General features: G+C 52.7%; 1 protein-coding gene across 2 annotated transcripts in view; it reads left to right on the top strand.

Annotated features, from left to right (window-relative positions):
- Nucleotides 1–22,794, top strand: part of HEATR1 (HEAT repeat containing 1) — a 252,046-nt gene that overhangs the window by 130,511 nt on the left and 98,741 nt on the right. For both annotated transcript variants that reach the window (XM_075339439.1, XM_075339438.1), the window contains 3 exons: nucleotides 3,712–3,840; nucleotides 3,928–4,034; nucleotides 12,382–12,519. In XM_075339439.1, the coding sequence (XP_075195554.1) occupies nucleotides 3,712–3,840; nucleotides 3,928–4,034; nucleotides 12,382–12,519 (374 nt within the window). The remainder of the gene's footprint in view (nucleotides 1–3,711; nucleotides 3,841–3,927; nucleotides 4,035–12,381; nucleotides 12,520–22,794) is intronic.

The raw sequence follows: 22,794 nt of genomic DNA, 5'->3' as shown, positions 1-22,794 counted from the left end.
TGGTTTGCCGATCGTCTGGACAGGCTCTTTTTTTTGTCTGACGCCACGGGAGGAAAAGAGTACCTCCCTCCCCCAACTTTTTAGCCCAGGATGTTTTTTTACTAGACACGCAGGGCCCGACCTTCTCAGCCCTCCCCGAGTCCACCTCGTCCTGGCAGTCTAGACAAAGACCAAGGAGTCTCGTCCTCCTCCATCTGGGCCGCCTCAGACCACAAATGGGTGCGATACCTTGTGTCTTCTGGTTACCACATTGAATTCCGGACCCGATGCCCTGGGCAGTCTTTTCTCTCAACCCCCCCAAAGGCTCCAAAACACCGCGAGGCCTTCTCCTCAGCGATCCACTCCCTCCAAACGGCGGGGGTGATGGTACTGGTTCCGGACGGCGAGAGGTCCAAGGCCTTCTATTCCAACCTCTCGTGGTCCCCAAAAAAGGACGAGTCAGTTCGACCCATCCTGGACCTCTAACACCTGAGCAAACATGTGCACGTAAGGAGATTCAGAATGGAATTCCTAGGGTCCATTATTACCTTTATGGTCAAAGGAGAATTCCTTGCCTCCCTAGCTATCAGGGACGCGTACCTGCACATACCCATCGCTCCAGCTCACCAAAAGTTCCTCCACTTCGCTGTTCAGGACTTCTTTTTTTCATTTGTGGCCCTATCCTCGACTCTGCCACAGCACCAAGGGTCTTAACAAAGGTCATGGCGGCCGCCATGAGTGCCCCTTCACGCCAGGAGAGTGGCTGTTCTGCCTTGCTTGGATGACCTCCTCATCAAGGGCTCAACCAGCGTGCAGATCTCTGTGGGCACCCTATCCCGCTTAGGGCGGCTTCTGACTCCAGTCAAATCATCCTCTGTCCCGTCAAAATCCATCACCTCACTGGGCATGTCCCTGGACGCCCTTCGGGGCTTGACATTTCTCCCTCAAGACAAGGCGACCGCTCTACAACAAGCGGTACACTGTCTTCTACATAATCCTCTCGCTCAATACGATTCAGTATGAGAGTGCTAGGTAGGATAGCGGCGGCTATAGAGGCAGTACTGCTCGCTTAGCCACACCACCGCCCACTGCAGCTTGCGCTTCTAGGTGCCTGGGACAAGAGCCCCTTTTCCCTTGGACAAACTTTTCACCTGACACCTTCAGTTAGGTATGCGCTTTGCTGATGGCTTCAGTCCTCTTACATATCGAGAGGGAGTTTTTCTCCCCAAAGTGAACTGGCTACTCCTGACCACAGACGCAAGCCTCTTTGTCTGGGGAGCAGAGTACTGACTCTACACTGCTTGGGGACGTTGGACGCCCCAGGAGTCTTCCCTTCCTAGAAATCATCCTGAAAATCAGTGCGATCTTTCTCGCGCTCAGGTCATTCCCCCCCCTTCTGCTAGCAGGTCGTTGGATTCGGGTCCAATTGGACAATGCAACAGCTGTGGCGTAGGTCAATCGGCAGGGAGGTACCAGCAGCAAAACAGCTTATTTCAAGGTCCTCAGGATCCTCACCTGGGCCGAATCGACGGGGGTCTGTGTTTTCAGAGTTACACATACCGGGAGTAGAGAACTGGGTGGCGGACCTTCTAAGTCGCCAAGGCCTGGCCGCCGGAGAGTGTTTTCTCCACCCAGAAGTGTTCCCACACATCTGCACTCGCTGGGGTACACCAGACGTGGATCTAATGGCCTCAAGGTTGAACACAAAGGTACCCGCGTTCTTAGCCAGGTCACGTCTACAGTCCTTCGGCGCGGATGCTCTAGTCTCCTGAAGTCGCTTCCGTCTACCTTACATGTTTTTCGCCTCTGCCCCTGCTGCCGCGAGAAATCAGGAAGATCAAGGCAGAAGGAGTCCTGGTGATATTAATAGCACCGGACTAGCCCAGGTGCGCCTGGTATGCCGTATTAGTACAATTGATCATGGCGCCTCGTAAGCATCCCAGACCTGCTGACCCAAGGGCCCATTTCCCATCAGAACTCCAGAGCCCTGAAGCTTACGGCCTGGCCATTGAGACCTGGACTTTAACAAGAGCCAGATTCTCTCCCGCGGTCATCTCCACCATGTACAGTGCCCGAAAGCCAGCCTTCATCCCGTATTTTACCACCGTACGTGGAAAACTTTCCTTTCCCAGTGCAGGGAATCTAATGTCCAACCTATGCCTCTGGCGATTCCCCAGAATTCTTGATTTTTTTGCAGTCAAGTTGCAAAAGGGGTTGGCCCTCACCTCCCTTAAGGGGCAGGTTTCATCTCTCTCAATATTCTATCAATACCGCCTAGCTTGCAATCCGCAAATCTAGACTTTCCTCAAGGGCGTTTCCCATCTAGTTCCCCCGCATAAACGGTCACTGGATCCATGGGACCTCAATCTCGTTTTGGACGGTATCCAGGGTCCCCCTTTGAACCTTTTTAAGGAATCTTCTCTTGCTCTTCTGTCCTGGAAGGTAACATTTTTAGTGGCAATTACGTCCATCAGACAAGTTTCGGAACTGGCAGCGCACTCTTGCCGCGAACCCTTTCTGATCTTTCATCAGGACAAGGTGGTTCTACGCCCCCTTCCGGATTTTCTTCAGGTTAATTCCCCATTTCATATGAACGAGAACATTGTTCTGTCTTCCTTTTGTCCACACCCAGTCCATAGGGTGGAAAGATTCCTATATTCACTAGACCTTGTGAGGGCTGTCAGATATTACGTACCCAGGACAGCCCCTTTAGGAACATGGTGGACTCCTTGTTCGTCATTCCTGAAAGGCCTAAGAAAGGAGATGCAGCTTCATAGGCAACGCTGGCTTGCTGGATTCGCTCTGCGATCCAGGAGGTCTACCGCTCGCAACTCAAGCCCATTCCTAGTGGGCTGCAGACTTATTCCACGCGAGCAATTGGCGCCTCTTGGGCCATTAGGCATCAGGCTTCAGTGGAACAGGGGTGTAAGGCTGCGACCTGGTCTTGCCTACATACTGTTTCAAAGCATTACCGAGTCCATACCCAGGCTTCGGCTGAGGCGAACCTAGGTAGGAAAATTCTGCAAACGATAGCCAGGAGCGCCTACTGAGATAGGTGCTCCACTATCTGGGACTGGTTCTTAGTCCTTGGGTTGCATTGTTTGTTTACCCACCTAGGGACTGCTTTAGGACGTCCCATGGTCCTGTGTCCCCCAATGAGGCGTCAGAGAAAAACGGATTTTTGTGTACTCACCGTAAAATCGTTTTCGCTTAGCCATCAATGGGGGACACAGCACCCTCCCTGTTGCCCTGTTGGGCCTTAGCTTTTTTTCTCTCAGTACTATTTTGTTATGAGTATTCACTCACGTTTTTTCTTACTTGTTCTCCTACTGCTTGTGTACTAAAACTGAAGTAGCCTGGCTGGGCCAGGGGGTGTATACTGCAGGGGAGGAGCTAACATCTTTGCATCTACTTAGTGTCCTCCTATGGATAAGCAGCATTACACCCATGGTCCTGTGTCCCCCAATGATGGCTAAGAGAAAACGATCTTACGGTGAGTACACAAATTTTTTTTCGATAAGTTGGTCCATTGTCAGGTATAAATAATAATGTTGAAGTCATTAATTGATGGTAACAAGAATCCTTCTCCAATAAGTGTTGTGGATCGTTGAGGGCAATTAGTAAAAACTGGTTGAAGAAATCAGTGTTACCAATGATAGCTGAAGTCTTTTATTGTCTTACTTTCACATTTATTATTTTGTTTGTTTCCCCCCCTTTTTTTGCCCTCATCAGATAACGAAGACTTTCTTTTCCGCTCTTGATGGCACTGTCCAGCAGAAGCTTCTTGGTGTCCTTTTTGACTTACAAGTAGAAAGCAAGAACGTCCCATGTGTTCAAGCTGTTGGCAGTACTTTTAAATCTGTAAGTCAGATGATGTGCTGACATGTTTAGTGATACATTCTGTGAAATAGTGTCTAATTTGGATCTATCTGTTCATCTTTCTGACAGATCTCTGTTAATGCAGCGCATGTCAGTGCTGAGCTTGAACCTCCTGGAAGAGACAAGACTGCTACCTCTGTGCGACAAACCAGGAGGAGTAGAATGCAGACCCAAAGGTATGGAAAAATCTAGCAAAACTCCTTTTCTTTGTCGCTCCATTGGGAGACCCAGACAATTGGGTGTATAGCTATTGCCTCTGGAGGCCACACAAAGTATTACACTTAAAAGTGTAAGGCCCCTCCCCTTCTGGCTATACACCCCCAGTGGGATCACTGGCTCACCAGTTTTGTGCTTTGTGCGAAGGAGGCAACACATCCACGCATAGCTCCACTTTTTAGTCAGCAGCAGCTGCTGACTATGTCGGATGGAAGAAAAGAGGACACATATAGTGTCCCCAGCATGCTCCCTTCTCACCCCACTGTATGTCGGAGGTGTTTGTAAGGTTGAGGTACCCATTGCGGGTACGGCGGCAGGAGCCCACATGCTGATTCCTTCCCCATCCCTTTTTACAGGGCTCTGGGTGAAGTGGGATTTACCGGTCTCCAGGCACTGAGACCGTGCTCCATCTACAGCCCCTGGAGAAGATGCTGGATGGAGCGGAGTACATCAGGGACATGGCCCTGCTTCCTCAAGGTACTCTGTGTCCCCGTGCATTTGGCGCTCACACCGCAGCATGCTGGGTGTTGTAGTGCGCCGGGGGACATCAGCGCTGCGGCGCCTGTGCCATGGCCTCATTCAGCTTCGCTGAAGCAGGCTCACTTATGGGAATTGGTCGCGCCGGCCGCTGGGACTGCGGCGCGGCTGGCACTTGTAGTGCGCCGGGGACTTCAGCGCGGCCTGCGCTTTTACGGCGGCCGCGCTGATAACTAGAGTCCCCGGCTTTTGCGGCCTGCTTCCGTTCGTTCCCGCCCCCAGACCTGCCAGTCAGGAGAGGGGCGGGACGCTGGCCACTTCCAGGAATCGGTCGCGCCGGCCGCTGGCAGCGGCGCGGCTGGCACTTGTGGTGCGCCGGGGACTTCAGCGCGGCCCGCGCTTTTACGGCGGCCGCGCTGATAACTAGAGTCCCCGGCTTTTGCGGCCTGCTTCCGTTCGTTCCCGCCCCCAGACCTGCCAGTTAGGAGAGGGGCGGGACGCTGGCCACTTCTATGAATCGGGCGCCGGCCGCTGGAACTGCAGGCGCGGCGGGCACTTGTGTTGCGCCGGGGACTTCAGCGCGGCCCGCGCTTTTACGGCGGCCGCGCTGTTAACTCGAGTCCCCGGCTTCTGGGCCTAGTCTCCCTTCGTTACCGCCCACAGCCCTGACAGTCAGGGTAGGGGCGTGACGCTGCATAGAGCAGCGCTGAGAGCTGGAGTATGTTTTGCATACTCCACCCCTCTCACTGTGTGCACTGTGAATCCGGATTCCCGCACTTTCTCAGGCACGCCCACGGCTTCCTTCTCTACAAGGACACCGGCAGCCATTAGTGTCAGTTTCTGTACGATACAGAGACAAGTGTGGAAGACCCTGGCATTCTGATAGTCACACAATCGCTGTAACAGGCGTTAAGCAGCACCTGTGGTGCTAACCCCACTAGTGCAGAAGTGCACTTATAGATATGCTTGTACTATATACATTGCACTGTTTGGTCGCACGTTGTATATACCCTCCTGGATTATGCGGAGGAGTTATCAGCATATTCTCTGTGTAAAACAAAGGTGCAGAACCACATGTTTTTCTATACAGCTGGTACAGCATGTACGGCTATACGGCCGGCAGGTTACATAGACTCCCATTGTATGCACTAATGGCCAGGGGATGAGGACGGTGTCTGCAGTATTTACTGACAGTTTTTCTGAAACTATGGCTATGATACTAGAAGCCTAGCAGTCCGGACATGTCTCTCACAATATGGGCACTGTTGAATCGTTGATCCATGGCCCCCCTCAGTGTGAATAACTAACAGCTCCGGGAATGTCGCACGCATCCCAGAGTCACGGCTCTGCACGGACGTCAGTCCCAGACAGCCTAAGTGGGCTCGCTATGAGCGGCCTCGGTTTCATCAGGGTCCTAACAGAAGGACTCGCTGTGTAATGAGGCGGAAGTAGCGGCTCAGGATTCTGATCCTGAGACCGCTCTCAATCTGGATACACCTGATTGTGACGCCATAGTAAATAATCTTATAGCGTCCATCTATAGAATGTGGGTTATTTCTCACAGCTCCTCCAGTGGAGGAGTCAGCTTCACGTATTTTTCTGGACCACTCTGCCTTCAGAGAGGCAGTCCAGGAACACCACGCTTATCCAGATATGCGCTTCTCCAAACGGCTTAGGATACACGTTATCCCTGTCCCCTGACTTGGTCAAGGACTGGACCCAATGTCCCGAGCGGCATCCTCCAATCTCCAGGCTTGTAGCTAGATCCATAGTTGCAGTGGGAGATGGAACTGCAAACTCAAAGATGCCACTGACAGACAGATGGATCTCTGGTTGAAAGCCATCTATGAGGCTGTCGGCGCACCGTTGGCTCCGGCATTCTCTCCCTTGGGGCACTCCAAGCTATTTCAGCTTGTCTTACACAGATTGACACGGTTACACGTACATCTGTGCCGCAGGTGGCATCCTTAACCTCTCAAATGTCTGCATTTGCTTCTTACGCGATTCAGGTTGTCCTGGACTCTGCGAACCGTGCGGCGGTAGCCTCCGCTACTCCGTGTTTTTAAGCAGAGCCTGGTCTGCTCGTTAAGTGAATGGAAGGCAGATTCTGCTTCCAAAAAAGGTTGCCTAACCAGTTGCCTTTTTCTGCTGACCGACTGTTTGGTGAGCGTTGGATGTAACCATTAAACAGTCCAGGGGTAAGGATTCATCCTTTCCTCAGCCCGGACACAACAAACCCCAACAGAGCAAGAGGCAGTCGGGGTTTTCGGCCTTTTCGAGGCTCGGGCAGGTCCCATTTTTCCTCGTCCAATGTGGACTCAAAAGGATCAGAGGAGCTAAGATTCTTAGCGGGCTCAGTCTCGCCCAAAAAAGCGACAGTCTGAAAACCCGCTTCCAAGGCGGCTTCCTCATGACTTGCGGCCTCGGTCGGTAGCAGGCTCTCCCGCCTTGGCGATATTTGGCTGCCATAGGTCAAGGACCATTGAGTGTGAGACATTCTGTCTCACGGGTACAGGATAGAGCTCACTTCTCGTCCTCCAACTCGATTCTTCAGAATTTCTCCACCTCCCGGCCGGGCCGCTGCTCTTCTGCAAACAGGGTGCACTCTATAGGCAGAAAGAGTGATGACCCCCGTTCCTCTTCAGGAACAAGGTCACGGTTTTTACCCCAAATTCTTTGCGGTACCTATAACAACGGGCCGTTCCGTCCCGTTCTGGATCTAAAAATGCTCAGCAAGCTCGTGGACACCAGGCGGTTCCGGATGGAATCCCTCCGCCATGTCATCGCCTCAAGGTCCCAAGGATATTTCCTAGCATCATAGGCATCAAGGATGCTTATCCACACGTGCCGATTGATCCAGAGCACTAGCGTTTCTACGCTTCGTTATAGGAGACGTACATCTTCTGTTCGTAGCTCTACCTTCCGGCTAGCGACAGTCCAACTGGTCTTCGCCAAGGTCAGGGCAGCAGTAGTCACAGTCCTGCACTCTCAGGGTCACTCTGTGGTCCCGTATTTAGACGATCTACTTGTCAAGGCACTCTCTTAGGAAACATGCCAACACTGCCCGAACGTTGCGCTGGAGACTCTCTAGAGTTTTGGGTGGATCATCAACTTTTTAAAGTCAGATCCGACCCCGACCCTATCGATAACATATCTAGGCATAGAGTTTCTTACTCTCTCAGCGATAGTGAAGCTGCCGCTAGACAAACAGCATTCACTACGGGCTGCAAGCTCTTCTTTAAGAACCAGTCGCACACATTGAGACACCTCATGCACTTCCTACGTAAGATGGTAGCAATGGAGGCAGTTCCTTTCGCGCAGTTTTACTGCGTCCACTACAATGGGACATTCTCCGCCAATGGGACGAGGAGTCGACGTCCCTCAACAGAGTCGTCGTTCTTTCTCAGGCGGCCAAGGAATCTCTACGGTGGTGGCTTCTTCTCACCTCTTGGTCAAAAAGAAGGTCCTTCCTATCCCCGTCCTGGGCGATAGTTACGACAGACGCGAGTCTATCAGGGTGGGGAGCAGTTTTTCTCCACTACAGCGCTCAGGGTACGTGGACTCAGCAAGAGTCCACTCTTCAGATCAATGTTCTTGAACACAGAGCAGTGTATCTTGCCCTACAAACCTTCCAACAGCGGCTGGAAAGCAAGCATATCCGACTTCAGTCGGACAGCTCCACAGCGGTGGCATACATCAACCACCAAGGAAGAACGCGCAACCGGCAAGCCTTCCAGGAAGTCCGGCAGGTTCTGATGTGGGTGGAAGACACGGCATCCACCATATCCACAATTCACATCCCAAGTGTGGAAACTAGGAAGCTGACTTCCTAAGTCGCTGAGGTGTGGCCGAAAGAGTATGGTCTCCTCACCCGGACGGGTTTCAGGAGATCTGGCGCCGCTGACAGAGGCCGGACGTCGATCTAATGGCGTCACGGCACAACAACAATGTGCCAGCTTCATGGCACGGTTTCACAATCATCGAGCTCTGGCGGCAAACGCCTTAGTTCAGCATTGGTCGCAGTTCCAGCTACCTTAGGTGCCACCTCTGGCATTGTTGCCCAGAGTACTGCGCTAGATCAAGACCGACTGCGGCCGCGCCATCCTCGTCGCTACAAATTGGCCGAGGATGTTGTGGTACTCGGTTCTGTGGTGCCTCACGGTAGGCTAACCGGGGGCACTACCAGACCAATCAGACTGGCTGTCTCAAGGGCCATTCTTCCATTTGAATTCTACGGCCCTCAACCGGATGGTGTGGCATTGAGTCCTGGAACCTAGTGTCGTCAGGATTACCTCAGGACGTGGTTGCCACCATGAGACAGGCTAGCATACCAACGTCCGCCAAGATTGACCACAGGACGTGGAAGATGTTCTTATCTCGGTGCTCGGCGCAGGGTGTTTCTCCCTGGCCGGTTGCATCGTCTATGTTTCCTTCCTTCCTGCAATCTAGGTAGGAAAATGGGTTGTCGCTCAGTTCCCTTTAGGGACAAGTCTCAGCGCTATCTGTATTTTTTCAGAAACGACGACTTCCTCAGGTACGCACGTTCCTACGGGGAGTTTGTCTTCTCAGCACTCCGTACAAGCGGCCGTTAGAGCCCTGAGATCTGAACAAGGTTCTAATTGCTCTCCAGATGCCGCCTTTCGAGCCTTTGAAGGATGTCTCCCTTCCCGTTTTTCACGGGAAGTGGCCTTCTAGTAACGGTCTCGTCTCTTAGGAGAGTTTCCGAGCTAGCAACGCTCTCATACAAACTCCCTTCCTGGTCCTTCACCAGGACAGGGTAGTTCTGCGTCCGGTTCCGGAATTTCTCCCTAAGGTGGTATCCCATTTTCATATCAATCAGGATATCACCTCACCTTCTTTGTGTCCTCGTCCAGTCCATCAATTTCAGAAAGATTTGCATCTGTTGGTTCTGGTGAGAGCACTCAGGTTCTACTTCCCGCATGGCGCTCCTGCGCCACCCGGATGCACTCTTTGTCCTTGTCGCTGGTCGGCGTAAACAGTCGCAAGCTTCCAGATCCACCCTTGCTCGGGGGATCGAGGAACCAATTCTTGAAACCTACAGTTCTACTGGGCTTCTGGTTCTCTCAAGGCCGAAGGCCCATTCTACCAGAGCCGTGGGGGCATCCTGGGCATTACGGCACCAGGCTACGGCTCAGCAGGTGTGTCAGGCACCCACCTGGTCGAGTCTACTTACTTTTACCAAGCATTATCAGATGCATACCTACGCTTCGGCAGACGCCAGCCTAGGTAGATAAGTCATTCAGGCGGCGGTTGGCCACCTGTAGGAGAGGGCCGTTTGACGGCCCTATCATGAGGTATTCTTTTACCCACCCAGGGATTGCTTTTGGACATCCCAATTGTCTGGGTCTCCCAATGGAGCGACAAAGAAGAAGGGAATTTTGTTTACTTACCGTAAATTCCTTTTCTTCTAGCTCCAATTGGGAGACCCAGCACCCGCCCTGTTTTCTCGGGGTTTTTCTGTTTTTTCGGGTACACATGTTGTTCATGTGGTATGGTTCAGTTCTCCGATGTTTCCTCGGATTGAATTGGTCTTTAAACCAGTTATTGGCTTTCCTCCTTCTTGCTTTGGCACTAAAACTGGTGAGCCAGTGATCCCACTGGGGGTGTATAGCCAGAAGGGGAGGGGCCTTACACTTTTAAGTGTAATACTTTGTGTGGCCTCCAGAGGCAATAGCTATACACCCAATTGTCTGGGTCTCCCAATTGGAGCTAGAAGAAAAGGAATTTACGGTAAGTAAACAAAATTCCCTTCTTTTGAAATGTTTTGAGTGTTAGCCCTTTATTGCCATAGGTTCAGATTTTCTGCGGTTAGTGTATAACTGCCAGTATACAGTGGAACCTCGCTTTACGAGTAACCCAGTTAGCGAGTATTTTGCTTAACGAGCAAAGCTTGCTGTAAATTTGTACCTCTGTTTACGAGCAAGCTTTTGCTGTACGAGCAAAATACTCACCGCACACACTTCCGGTTCCGTGCATCCACCACGCTCTAACCTGCTCCTACAGTCCACACAAACATGCACAAGCACGCACAAACACACACACACACACACACACACACACACACACACACACACACACACACACACACACACACACATATATATTATGCTCACCTTACCTTCCGTTCCCTCTCCGGCTTCCTGGAACTTGCAGTTCGCCGGTACAAGATGTGTATTGGGTAACCATCGCGACCGATGCCGGACACATCCTGTAGCGGTGAACTACAAGAACTATGAGGCCGGCGATGGAACGGAAGGTACACATATTATGCTCACCATACCTTCTGTTCCATCGCCGGCCTTATGGTTTTTGTAGTTCGCCGCTACAGGATGTGTATCCGGTAACCATCGCGACGAGGGAGGAACGTCCGCTGTCAGCCGCTACTCAAAGGCAGCGCGCTGGCCAATCAGAGGCAAGCGGCTCCTGCCTTTGACATCAGCGTGCTGGGAGCGGAAGGTCCGACATCAGTCGCGATGGTTACCTGATACACATCCTGTACGGGCGAACTGCAAGTTCCAGGAGGCCGGCGATGGAACAGAAGGTAAGGTGAGCATAATATGTGTGTGTTTTGTGTGTGTTGGTACGTGTGTGGAATGGCACAATAGGGAACCAGGATGGGACATTTAACAAGTTATGGAACGAATTATCTGCATTGCAATCATTTCCTATGGGAAATCTTGCTTTGCGGAACGAGTAACTTGGTTAACAAGCCCACTCCCAGAACGGATTGTTCTCGTTAACCAAGATTCCACAGTTTATCTATATCTAATTACAGCCCTTCTAGTGTTGGGACTCCCCCCATTACCTGCTCAGCGATCAAAATACTGCTCTAAAGTACATAAGTTCTGCATGAGCTGCTAGCAGTGTACAGGCTCAATGGTAAGTTTCTGGGTCCATATTTTCACTCTATGGACCCATATACTTCTGCCTGTGCACCTCTTTGTGCAGAGCTTATACAGGACCTGTCACGTCACAGCAGTGATGTGATCGATTGTTAGGGGTCTAAGGAATCTGATCCCCACAAATCAGCAACAGTATGTATTACCTATTATATACAAAAACCTTATTAAAATGACAATGACACTTTAAGCCATCAGCTAGTTAGTCCAAATTGATTCCTAGGACCCAATCCATAGGCCATGTCTTTAACCTAGGCTGTTGGACAGGAGTCTTCAGAATAGCATCCTACCTCAAGTCATCCACAGCTCTTCCTTTGGATAACCAGCATGGTGCGACGTCATCATTTTGGCATGACCCATGTGAAGTTGCGCCAGGCCGACTATTTCAAAGAAGATCTGTTAAAGTAAGAGGCGGTTGTCAGGGCTCACGTTCAGCGGGCACAGATTACTGAGGTGGCCAATGGAGAGATCCTGCTGATGAAGTCACACCAAAGTCTATTCAGATGAGAGCAGCCATGCAACATGTTGGTCCTTGAGCATAGGTCACCAGCTGTAGAAACCTTCTGCTCTTCTACCTCTGTATACCTTTTAATAAGGCTTGTGGATTGATATGTAGTAATTTTCCCCTTCTACTACTGATTTATAGCCTCACTCTTATAGATACTTAAGTAAGATATGTACAATATTTGGGGGAGTCCTTGTCATAGTTGTCATCCCTATTGATAACTGTCAATTTAACTCCCAAATTTGCTTCACGACTCTGACAAATTAAAACTTCAGCTTTGTGACTCACTGGTAGAGTTCTCTGTGTAAATCTCCTAGCTTTAGTCTTGTTGTATCCATTTCTCCTCATTTGGGGCTTTGGGTCAGTAGATGTCTTATTCTTCATTTGTTCCATGTGCGGATTCAGGAAACAGCCGGCTGATGCAGTGGAAGAAGGGAACGTGAACTGGTCTAGGACTACTCTGATCTTGGAGCTGCTTCAACACAAGAAGAAGCTGAAGGATCCTCAGCAGTTGATGCCTACTCTTTTCTACTTGTTGTCAAGGTATGAAGGTGGAATAAGAGCAGAAATATTAAAATGGCTGTTTTTGTCTGTATAAAACCCCCCAAAAAAAACTATTTTGCAAAAGGGAATCGCGTAAGCAATTACTTTCTGATATGAATCAAATTATCTGCCTTTGCTGTGTTGACTCTTAACAGCAAGTATTTCTTTGTCGCTCCATTGGGAGACCCAGACAATTGGGTGTATAGCTTCTGCCTCCGGAGGCCACACAAAGTATTACACTTTAAAAAAAGTGTAACCCCTCCCCTCTGCCTATACACCCTCCCGTGCATCACGGGCTCCCCAGTTTTTATGCTTTGTGTGGAAGGAGGCACACATCCACTCATGCTCCCATTTTAGTCAGCAGCAGCTGCTGATTTTATCGGTTGGAAGAAAAGAGGGCCCCCACAGGGCCCCCGGCATACTCCCTTCTCACCCCACTACGTCGGCGGTGCTGTTAAGGTTGAGCTACCCATTGCGGGTACAGAGGCTGGAGCCACATGCCGTTTTCCTTCACCATCCCTTAGAGGCTCTGGGAGAAGTGGGATCCTAACCGGTCATCCATTCACTGGGACCGGGCTCCCTCCGCAGCCCCTGTGGGAATTTGCTTTGGGACAGGAGTCTTTGTATCCTCAGGGACAGGGCCCTGCATCTAAAGGTACTCTGTGTCCCCATGGGGACGGTGCATGGAGCGCTTGTTTCACAGACGCTGCAGCAGCTGCTGGTTTTGTGACGACCGGGACTTCCGCGCCGACCGCGCCTGTTTGTCGGCCGCGGTATTAAATTTAGTCCCCGGCTTCATTGCGGCCTAGTACCATAACTCCCGCCCCCGGGCCTGCCAGTCAGGGGTAAGGGCGGGACGGTCGACCTGACGTCGGCAGTGAGGGCTGGAGCATACTTTAGGTTTCCTCCCCCCCCCTCACTGATCACTGTGGGGCACCAGATTCCCGCACTTTACTAGTCGCCGCCCACGGCTCCTTCCTCCCCTGAGAGCTCCGGCAGCCATTTTTACACACATTCTGCTGGTGGAGGATTTCAGGAACGAGCTCTGCAGCTCTGGGAGACCTAAGGCAGGGAATCTGGTGGACACACACCGCTTTGGGCGGTCGGTAAGCCACACCGGTCACCCGGTGCTGGTCCCCCTAGGGTGCCGGAGTATGTATATATATATATTTGTATATATTTTCTCTGTTCGGCCGGGTTGTTTTGCTTTTGGCTATATACCCTCAGTGATCACTCTCCTAGGAGACAACAGCATGTCGTCCACGAGGAGCAAGGGCGCTAAGGCAAAGGGTTTTTTTGCAACCTGTACCTCTTGTGCGGCTATGTTACCTGCAGGTTCCACCTACCCTCACTGTGAGCAATGCTCGACCCCGGTTGCACTTGCTCAGCCGGAGCCTCGGTCACTAGTGGGCCCCTCGGCTCAGGCAGACCCTCCTGCTTCCCCTGTCCAGGCGGCAGGGACAGAGTTTGCAGTTTTTGCTGAGAAACTCTCTGAGTCGCTTTCACAATCCATGGCTCAGTCTATGGACAAATGGTGTGCCAAGCTACTAGAAGCCTTGCAGTCCAGACCGGTCCTTACACAGGCCCCGGGCACTGTTGGATCATCGCCTCCAGGCCCCTCTCGGTCTGCGCCGCAGCGTGCTCCCGGGGTGGCCCCTAGGTCTCACGTGGAGGACTCCGGCACGGACCACAGTCCCAGACCGGCTAAGCGGGCTCGCTGGGAATCTTCCCCGACTTCCTCACGCTGCTCGGGGTCTCAGCTTGAGGACTCTCTGGAGGATGAGGCGGACGTCGCAGCTCAGGGCTCTGACCCTGACGTTGCTCTCAATCTTGATACACCTGAAGGGGACGCCATAGTAAATGACCTTATAGCGTCCATCAACCAGGTGCTAGATCTTTCTCCCCCAACTTCACCTATAGAGGAGTCGGCTTCGCAGCAGGAGAAACACCAGTTTAGGTTTCCCAAACGTACACGGAGTGCGTTTTTCGATCACTCTAACTTCAGAGATGCTGTCCAGAAGCACAGAGCATTTCCGGACAAGCGCTTTACTAAGCGCCTTAATGACACACGTTACCCCTTCCCCTCTGGCGTAGTTAAGGGTTGGGCTCAATGTCCCAAGGTGGATCCTCCAGTCTCTAGACTGGCGGTTAGATCTGTAGTATCAGTTGCAGATGGCTCATCGCTCAAGGATGCCACTGACAGGCAGATAGAGCTCCTGGTGAAATCCATCTATGAAGCCACAGGCGCGTCTTTTGCCCCGGCCTTTGCAGCCGTGTGGGCACTCCAAGCTATCTCAGCTTGTCTGTCTGAGATTAATGCGGTCACACGTACCTCTGCTCCGCAAGTTGCGTCTTTGACTTCTCAGGCGTCGGCTTTTTCGTCCTACGCCATGAACGCCGTCCTGGACTCTGCTAGCCGTACAGCGGTAGCATCCGCTAATTCGGTGGCAGTCCGCAGGGCCATGTGGCTACGCGAATGGAAGGCAGACTCTGCTTCCAAGAAGTTCGGTCGGTGGCAGGCTCTCCCGCTTTTGCGACGCCTGGTGGCCACATGTCCAAGACCGATGGGTGAGAGACATTCTGTCTCACGGTTACAGGATAGAGTTCAGCTCTCGTCCTCCGACTCGTTTCTTCAGAACATCTCCGCCCCCATCTCGGGCCGGCGCACTTTTTCAGGCTGTGGGCGTTCTGAAGTCAGAAGGAGTGGTGATTCCCGTTCCCCCTCAGGAACATGGTCACGGCTTCTACTCCAACTTGTTCGTGGTGCCAAAGAAGGTCGGATCATTCCGTCCCGTTCTGGACCTCAAACTGCTCAACAGGCATGTGAGCACCAGAAGGTTTCGGATGGAATCTCTCCGCTCGGTCATCGCTTCGATGTCACAAGGAGACTTCCTAGCATCAATCGACATCAAGGATGCTTATCTCCATGTGCCGATCGCACCCGAGCATCAACGCTTCCTGCGTTTCGCCATCGGGGACGAACACCTTCAGTTCGTGGCACTGCCTTTCGGCCTGGCGACAGCCCCACGGGTCTTCACCAAGGTCATGGCATCCGTTGTGGCGGTCCTAGACTCTCAGGGCCACTCGGTGATCCCTTACTTAGACGATCTCCTAGTCAGGGCACCCTCCCGGGGTGGCGTGTCAACACAGCCTGACCGTCGCTCTGGAGACTCTCCAGCGGTTCGGGTGGATCATCAACTTCCCAAAGTCCAAGTTGACACCGACCCAATCACTGACTTACCTCGGGATGGAGTTTCATACTCACTCAGCGGTAGTCAAGCTACCGCTGGACAAACAGCTTTCGCTGCAGACAGGGGTGCAATCTCTTCTTCGGGGTCAGTCACACCCCTTGAGGCGCCTCATGCACTTCCTGGGGAAGATGGTGGCAGCAATGGAGGCAGTGCCCTTCGCGCAGTTCCATCTGCGCCCACTCCAATGGGACATTCTCCGCAAATGGGACAGGAGGTCGACGTCCCTCGACAGGAACGTCTCTCTTTCCCTTGCAGCCAAAACCTCTCTTCAGTGGTGGCTTCTTCCCACTTCTCTATCGCAGGGAAAAATCATTCCTGCCCCCATCCTGGGCTGTGGTCACGACGGACGCGAGCCTGTCAGGGTGGGGAGCGGTTTTTCTCCACCACAGGGCTCAGGGAACCTGGACTCCGATAGAGTCTTCCCTTCAGATCAATGTTCTGGAGATAAGGGCAGTGTATCTAGCCCTAAAGGCGTTCCATCGGTGGCTGGAGGGCAGGCAGATCCGCATACAGTCGGACAACGCCACGGCGGTCGCGTACATCAACCACCAGGGCGGCACGCGCAGCCGTCAAGCCTTCCAGGAAGTCCGGCGGATTCTGCTGTGGGCAGAGGCCACAGCCTCCACCATCTCCGCAGTTCACATTCCGGGCGTAGAAAACTGGGAAGCAGACTTTCTCAGTCGTCAGGGCATGGATGCGGGGGAATGGTCTCTTCACCCAGACGTGTTTCGAGAGATCTGTCGCCGCTGGGGAACGCCGGACGTCGATCTCATGGCGTCACGGCACAACAACAAGGTCCCGGCCTTCATGGCACGGTCTCAAGATCACAGAGCTCTGGCGGCGGACGCGTTAGTTCAGGATTGGTCGCAGTTTCGACTCCCTTATGTGTTTCCTCCTCTGGCGATGTTGCCCAGAGTGTTACGCAAGATCAGATCCGACTGTCGTCGCGCCATTCTCGTCGCTCCAGATTGGCCGAGGCGGTCGTGGTACCCGGATCTGTGGCATCTCACGGTGGGTCAGCCGTGGGCGCTTCCAGACCGCACAGACCTGCTGTCACAAGGGCCGTTTTTCCATCTGAATTCTGCGGCCCTCAACCTGACTGTGTGGCCATTGAGTCCTGGCTCCTAGCGTCGTCTGGTTTATCGCAGGATGTCATTGCCACTATGAGACAGGCCAGGAAACCAACGTCCGCCAAGATCTATTACAGGTCGTGGCGGATCTTCTTGTCTTGGTGCTCTGATAAGGGTTTTACTCCCTGGCCTTTTGCCTTACCCATTTTTCTTTCATTCCTTCAATCCGGAATGGACAAGGGTTTGTCACTCGGCTCTCTCAAGGGACAAGTATCGGCGCTCTCAGTATTTTTTCAAAAGCGCCTGGCAAGGCTTCCGCAGCTCCGCACGTTCCTGACGGGAGTTTGCCACATAGTTCCACCCTACAAGCGTCCGCTGGAACCCTGGGACCTTAACAGGGTGTTAATGGCTCTTCAAAAACCACCTTTCGAGCCGCTGAGGGATGTCTCTTTATCACGTCTTTCGCAGAAGGTGGCTTTTCTTGTGGCAATTACCTCACTCCGAAGAGTGTCGGAGCTTGCAGCGCTGTCATGCAAATCCCCTTTCCTGGTTTTTCACCAGGATAAGGTGGTTCTGCGTCCTATCCCGGAGTTTCTCCCTAAGGTGGTATTTCCTTTTCATCTCAATCAGGATATCTCCTTATCGTCATTTTGCCCTCATCCAGTTCACCAGTGTGAAAAGGATTTGCATTCATTAGATCTAGTGAGAGCACTCCGGCTCTACGTGTCTCGCACGGCGCCCCTGCGCCGTTCAGATGCGCTCTTTGTCCTGGTCGCTGGCCAGCGTAGGGGTTCGCAGGCTTCCAAGTCAACTTTGGCTCGGTGGATCAAGGAACCGATTCTTGAAGCCTACCGTTCTTTGGGGCTTCCTCTTCCTTCGGGGCTGAAAGCCCATTCTACCAGAGCCGTGGGTGCGTCCTGGGCATTGCGACACCGGGCTACGGCTCAGCAGGTGTGTCAGGCAGCTACCTGGTCTAGTCTGCACACCTTCACAAAACACTATCAAGTGCATACCTATGCTTCGGCAGATGCCAGTCTAGGTAGGCGAGTCCTTCAGGCGGCGGTTGCCCACCTGTAGGAAGGGGTCGTTTTTCGGCTCTGTTATTGAGGTATTCTTTTACCCACCCAGGGACTGCTTTTGGACGTCCCAATTGTCTGGGTCTCCCAATGGAGCGACAAAGAAGAAGGGAATTTTGTTTACTTACCGTAAATTCCTTTTCTTCTAGCTCCTATTGGGAGACCCAGCACCCGCCCCTGTTTCCTTCGGGCTGTTTGTTCTTTTGTGTACACATGTTGTTCATGTTGAATTGTTCTTTTGGTTCATGGTTTCAGTTCTCCGAACATCCTTCGGATTGAATTTACCTTAGACCAATTTATAAGTTTCCTCCTTCCTGCTTTTGCACCAAAACTGAGGAGCCCGTGATGCACGGGAGGGTGTATAGGCAGAGGGGAGGGGTTACACTTTTTAAAGTGTAATACTTTGTGTGGCCTCTGGAGGCAGAAGCTATACACCCAATTGTCTGGGTCTCCCAATAGGAGCTAGAAGAAAAGGAATTTACGGTAAGTAAACAAAATTCCCTTCTTTTCTATGGGGCATTAGACATTGTATCCGCTAGTGGCTAAGCAACTGAAAGTTGACCTTCTCTACTCCATTAAAGGGGTTTTTCGGACTTAAGATTGGCAAATCCTGGGTGCACACTGTTAGGATTTCTATCGATTGTCCGATACAGCTTATCGAGTAGATCAAAAGTCCCCAACCTATCTGACCTTGAGAGACACATTCGGCTCTGAGAGAGGGTTATGAGCCACATCAGCTCCTGCCCCCTCACATTAGTGACATCCAGAGCACCCATTAGCGGTATGATGACAGCCAAAGATTTTTCGGAGAAATAACACCCAAAGCAGTATAACAAGATCTAGGGGTTCCTACCTCACCCTAATTGAGATCTACTCTTCAGTGTGGGGTTGCCCATCAGAAGATCTGCTTTCTCTCGCATTTTTGGTAGACACTGGAAACTTTGTGTTTATGCTGCTGCTATTAGGAGGCTAACACTATGCACATAGTTAGCTCCTACATAGAAGTGTAAACCCACCAACTGGCACAGAGATAATCATTTTTCTTTGTCGCTCCATTGGGAGACCCAGACAATTGGGTGTATAGCTACTGCCTCCGGAGGCCACACAAAGTATTACACTTTAAAAAGTGTAACCCCTCCCCTCTGCCTATACACCCTCCCGTGCATCACGGGCCCATCAGTTTTATGCTTTGTGTTGAAGGAGGCACACATTCACTCATGCTCCCATTTTAGTCAGCAGCAGCTGCTGATTATATCGGATGGAAGAAAAGAGGGCCCATAACAAGGGCCCCCGGCATGCTCCCTTCTCACCCCACTAAGTCGGCGGTGTTGTTAAGGTTGAGGTACCCATTGCGGGTACACAGGCTGGAGCCACATGCCGTTTTTCCTTCCCCATCCCTTAGGGGCTCTGGGAGAAGTGGGATCCTATCCGGTAATCCAGGCACTGGGACCGGGCTCCCTCCGCAGCCCCTGTGGGATTCTGACGGACAGGAGACTGAGTATCATCAGGGACAGGGCCCTGCATCTACAGGTACTCTGTGTCCCCTTGGGGACGGTGCATGGAGCACTTTGGCCTCAGACGCTGCAGCGACTGCGGTGTTGGTATGAGACCGGGACGACCGCGCCTGCTTGCCGGCCGCGGTTTTAACTTTAGTCCCCGGCTTTTGCGGCCTAGTGCCTTAAACTCCCGCCCCCGGGCCTGCCAGTCAGGGGTAAGGGCGGGATGGTCGGTCTGACGCCGACAGTGAGGGCTGGAGCACACTTAGCTGTCCTCCTCCCCCCTCACTAATCACTCTGGGGCACCAGATTCCCGCACTTTTTTAGTTACGCCCACGGCTCCCTCCTCCCCTGTGAACGCCGGCACATTCTGCCGGTGGAGGACTTCTGGCTTCAGCCCTGGGAGACCCGAGGCAGGGAATCTGGTGGCCACACACCGCTTGAGCGGTCGGTAATGGTCCCCCTAGAGTGCCGAACTGTATATATATATATATATATATATATATATTATATTTGTATACTTTCTTTGTCGCTCCATTGGGAGACCCAGACAATTGGGTGTATAGGCTATGCCTCCGGAGGCCGCACAAAGTATTACACTTAAAAGTGTTAAGCCCCTCCCCTTCTGCCTATACACCCCCCGTGCTCCCACGGGCTCCTCAGTTTTTTGCTTTGTGCAAAGGAGGTCAGACACGCACGCACAGCTCCACAGATTGGTCAGCAGCAGCTGCTGACTATATCGGATGGAAGAAAAGTGGGCCCATATAGGGCCCCCAGCATGCTCCCTTCTCACCCCACTCTTGTCGGCGGTGTAGTTAAGGTTGAGGTATCCATTGCGGGTACGGAGGCTGGAGCCCACATGCTGCTTTCCTTCCCCATCCCCCTCAGGGCTCTGGTGAAGTGGGATCCTATCGGTCTCCAGGCACTGAGACCGTGCTTCATCCACAACTCCTGGGAGACTGCTGGATAGGAGCCGGGTATCGTTCAGGGACATGGCCCTGCTACTTGGAGGTACTCTGTGTCCCCGTGGGGACCGCGCACAGCAACACTCCAGCATTGCTGGGTGTGCTAGTGCACCGGGGACCGCGGCGCTGACCGGGTTAATATGTGCCATTACACACTCAGCGCTGCTGAGTGTGTTTATGTATAGGGACTGCCGCACTAACTGCCGCTGCCAGGGAAACACTGCGGCAAGGCTGGGACTTGTAGTGCGCCGGGGACTTTCGCGCCGGCCGCGCTTTTACGGCGGCCGCGTTTATTACTAGAGTCCCCGGCTTTTTGCGGCCTAGTTTCCTTTCCTCCCGCCCACAGCCCTGACAGGCAGGGGAAGGGCGGGACGCTGCACAGAACGAGCAGCACTGAGGGCTGGAGCATGCTTTGCATACTCCACTCCCCTCACTGTGCACAGTGCAGGCACCAGCTCCCGCTCTTTCTGAGCCACGCCCACGGCTCCCACCTCTCCTCAGGACGCCGGCAGCCATTCCTGTCAGCTCCTTGGACGCTACAGAGGGGGACAAAGTCTGGGAGACTCAGGCAGGGACTCTGGTGGCCTCACAACCGCTTTAAGCGGGTAGTAAGCAGCACCTGTGGTGCTAGCCCCATTGTGCAGTAGTGTAACATTATATGTTTATGGTATACATATTTTACACTGTATGGTGCACAGTTGATTTCTGGCTATATACCCTATTGTGTTACTCAGGGAAGATAATAGCATGGCGCCCACGAAAGGCAGGGGTGCCAAAACACAGGCTTATTATGCTGCCTGCGCCGCATGTATGACCCCGCTACCGGCAGGTTCCACTGACCCTCATTGTGTGCACTGTTCGGCCCCTGTGGCACTTACTCAGCTTGAGCCTCTGCTAAGGGGGGCCCAGGGGGAGCCACCTGCTGACACTGTTCAGGTGACGGGGACAGAGTTTGCAAAACTCTCTGAGACTATGGCTAAGATACTAGAAGCCTTGCAGTCCAGGCCGGTATCTCAGCACAGGGACTCTGTTGAATCTTTGTCCCCTGGCCCACCTCAGTTGGACCAACAATGTCCTCCTGGGGTGTCTCATGGATCCCAGGCTGAGGGTTCTGACACAGACCCCGGCCCCAGACCGACTAAGCGAGCTCGCTTGACAATTCCCTTGACATCCTCATATTGTTCAGGGTCTCAGCGGGGGGAATCTCTAGTTGATGATGCGGACACAGCTGATCAGGATTCTGATTCTGAGGCCGCTCTCAATCTTGATACTCCGGACGGGGACGCCATAGTGAACGACCTTATTGCGTCCATCAATCGTATGTTGGATATTTCTCCCTCAGCTCCTCCGGTGGAGGAGTCAGCTTCACAGCAGGAGAAATTCCGTTTCAGGTTTCCCAAGCGTACACCGAGTATGTTTCTGGACCACTCTGATTTCAGAGAGGCAGTCCAGAATCACCATGCTTGTCCAGATAAGCGTTTTTCTAAGCGCCTTAAGGATACACGTTATCCCTTTCCCCCTGACGTGGTCAAAAGTTGGGCTCAGTGTCCCAAAGTGAATCCTCCAATCTCCAGACTGGCAGCTAGATCCATACTTGCAGTGGAAGACGGGGCTTCACTCAAAGATGCCACTGACAGGCAGATGGAGCTCTGGTTGAAATCCATCTATGAAGCTATCGACGCTTCTTTTGCCCCAGCATTCGCAGCCGTATGGGCGCTGCAAGCTATCTCAGCAGGTCAAGCGCAAATCGACGCAGCCACACGCACGTCCGCGCCACAGGTGGCGTCCATAACCACACAGACTTCGGCATTGGCGTCTTACGCTATTAATGCTGTTCTGGACTCTGCGAGCCGTACGGCGGTTGCAGCCGCCAATTCGGTGGTACTCCGCAGGGCCTTGTGGCTACGGGAATGGAAGGCAGATTCTGTTTCCAAAAAGCGCTTAACCAGTTTGCCAATTTCTGCCAACCGATTGTTTGGCGAGCGTTTGGATGAAATCATCAAACAATCCAAGGGAAAGGATACATCCTTACCCCAGCCCAAACCGAAAATACCCCAACAGAGGAGGGGGCAGTCGAGTTTTCGGTCCTTTCTGGGCGCGGGCAGGTCCCAATTCTCCTCGTCCACAAGGCCTCAGAAAGATCAAAGGAACTCTGATGCATGGCGGTCTAAGTCACGTCCTAAAAAGGCCACCGGAGGTGCCGCTACCAAAGCGGCTTCCTCATGACTTTCGGCCTCCCCACTCCGCATCTTCGGTCGGTGGCAGGCTCTCCCGCTTTTGCGACACCTGGCTGCCACGGGTAAAAGACCGTTGGGTGAGAGACATTCTGTCTCACGGTTACAAGATAGAGTTCACCTCTCGTCCCCCGACTCGATTCTTCAGGTCATCCCCGCCTCCCGAGCGAGCCGAGGCTCTTC

The sequence above is a fragment of the Anomaloglossus baeobatrachus genome, chromosome 3 (genome assembly GCF_048569485.1).
Source record: "Anomaloglossus baeobatrachus isolate aAnoBae1 chromosome 3, aAnoBae1.hap1, whole genome shotgun sequence".
NCBI lineage: Eukaryota > Metazoa > Chordata > Amphibia > Anura > Aromobatidae > Anomaloglossus > Anomaloglossus baeobatrachus.
Note: the sequence above shows the minus strand (reverse complement) of the source record. Positions and strands in the feature narration are given on the sequence as shown.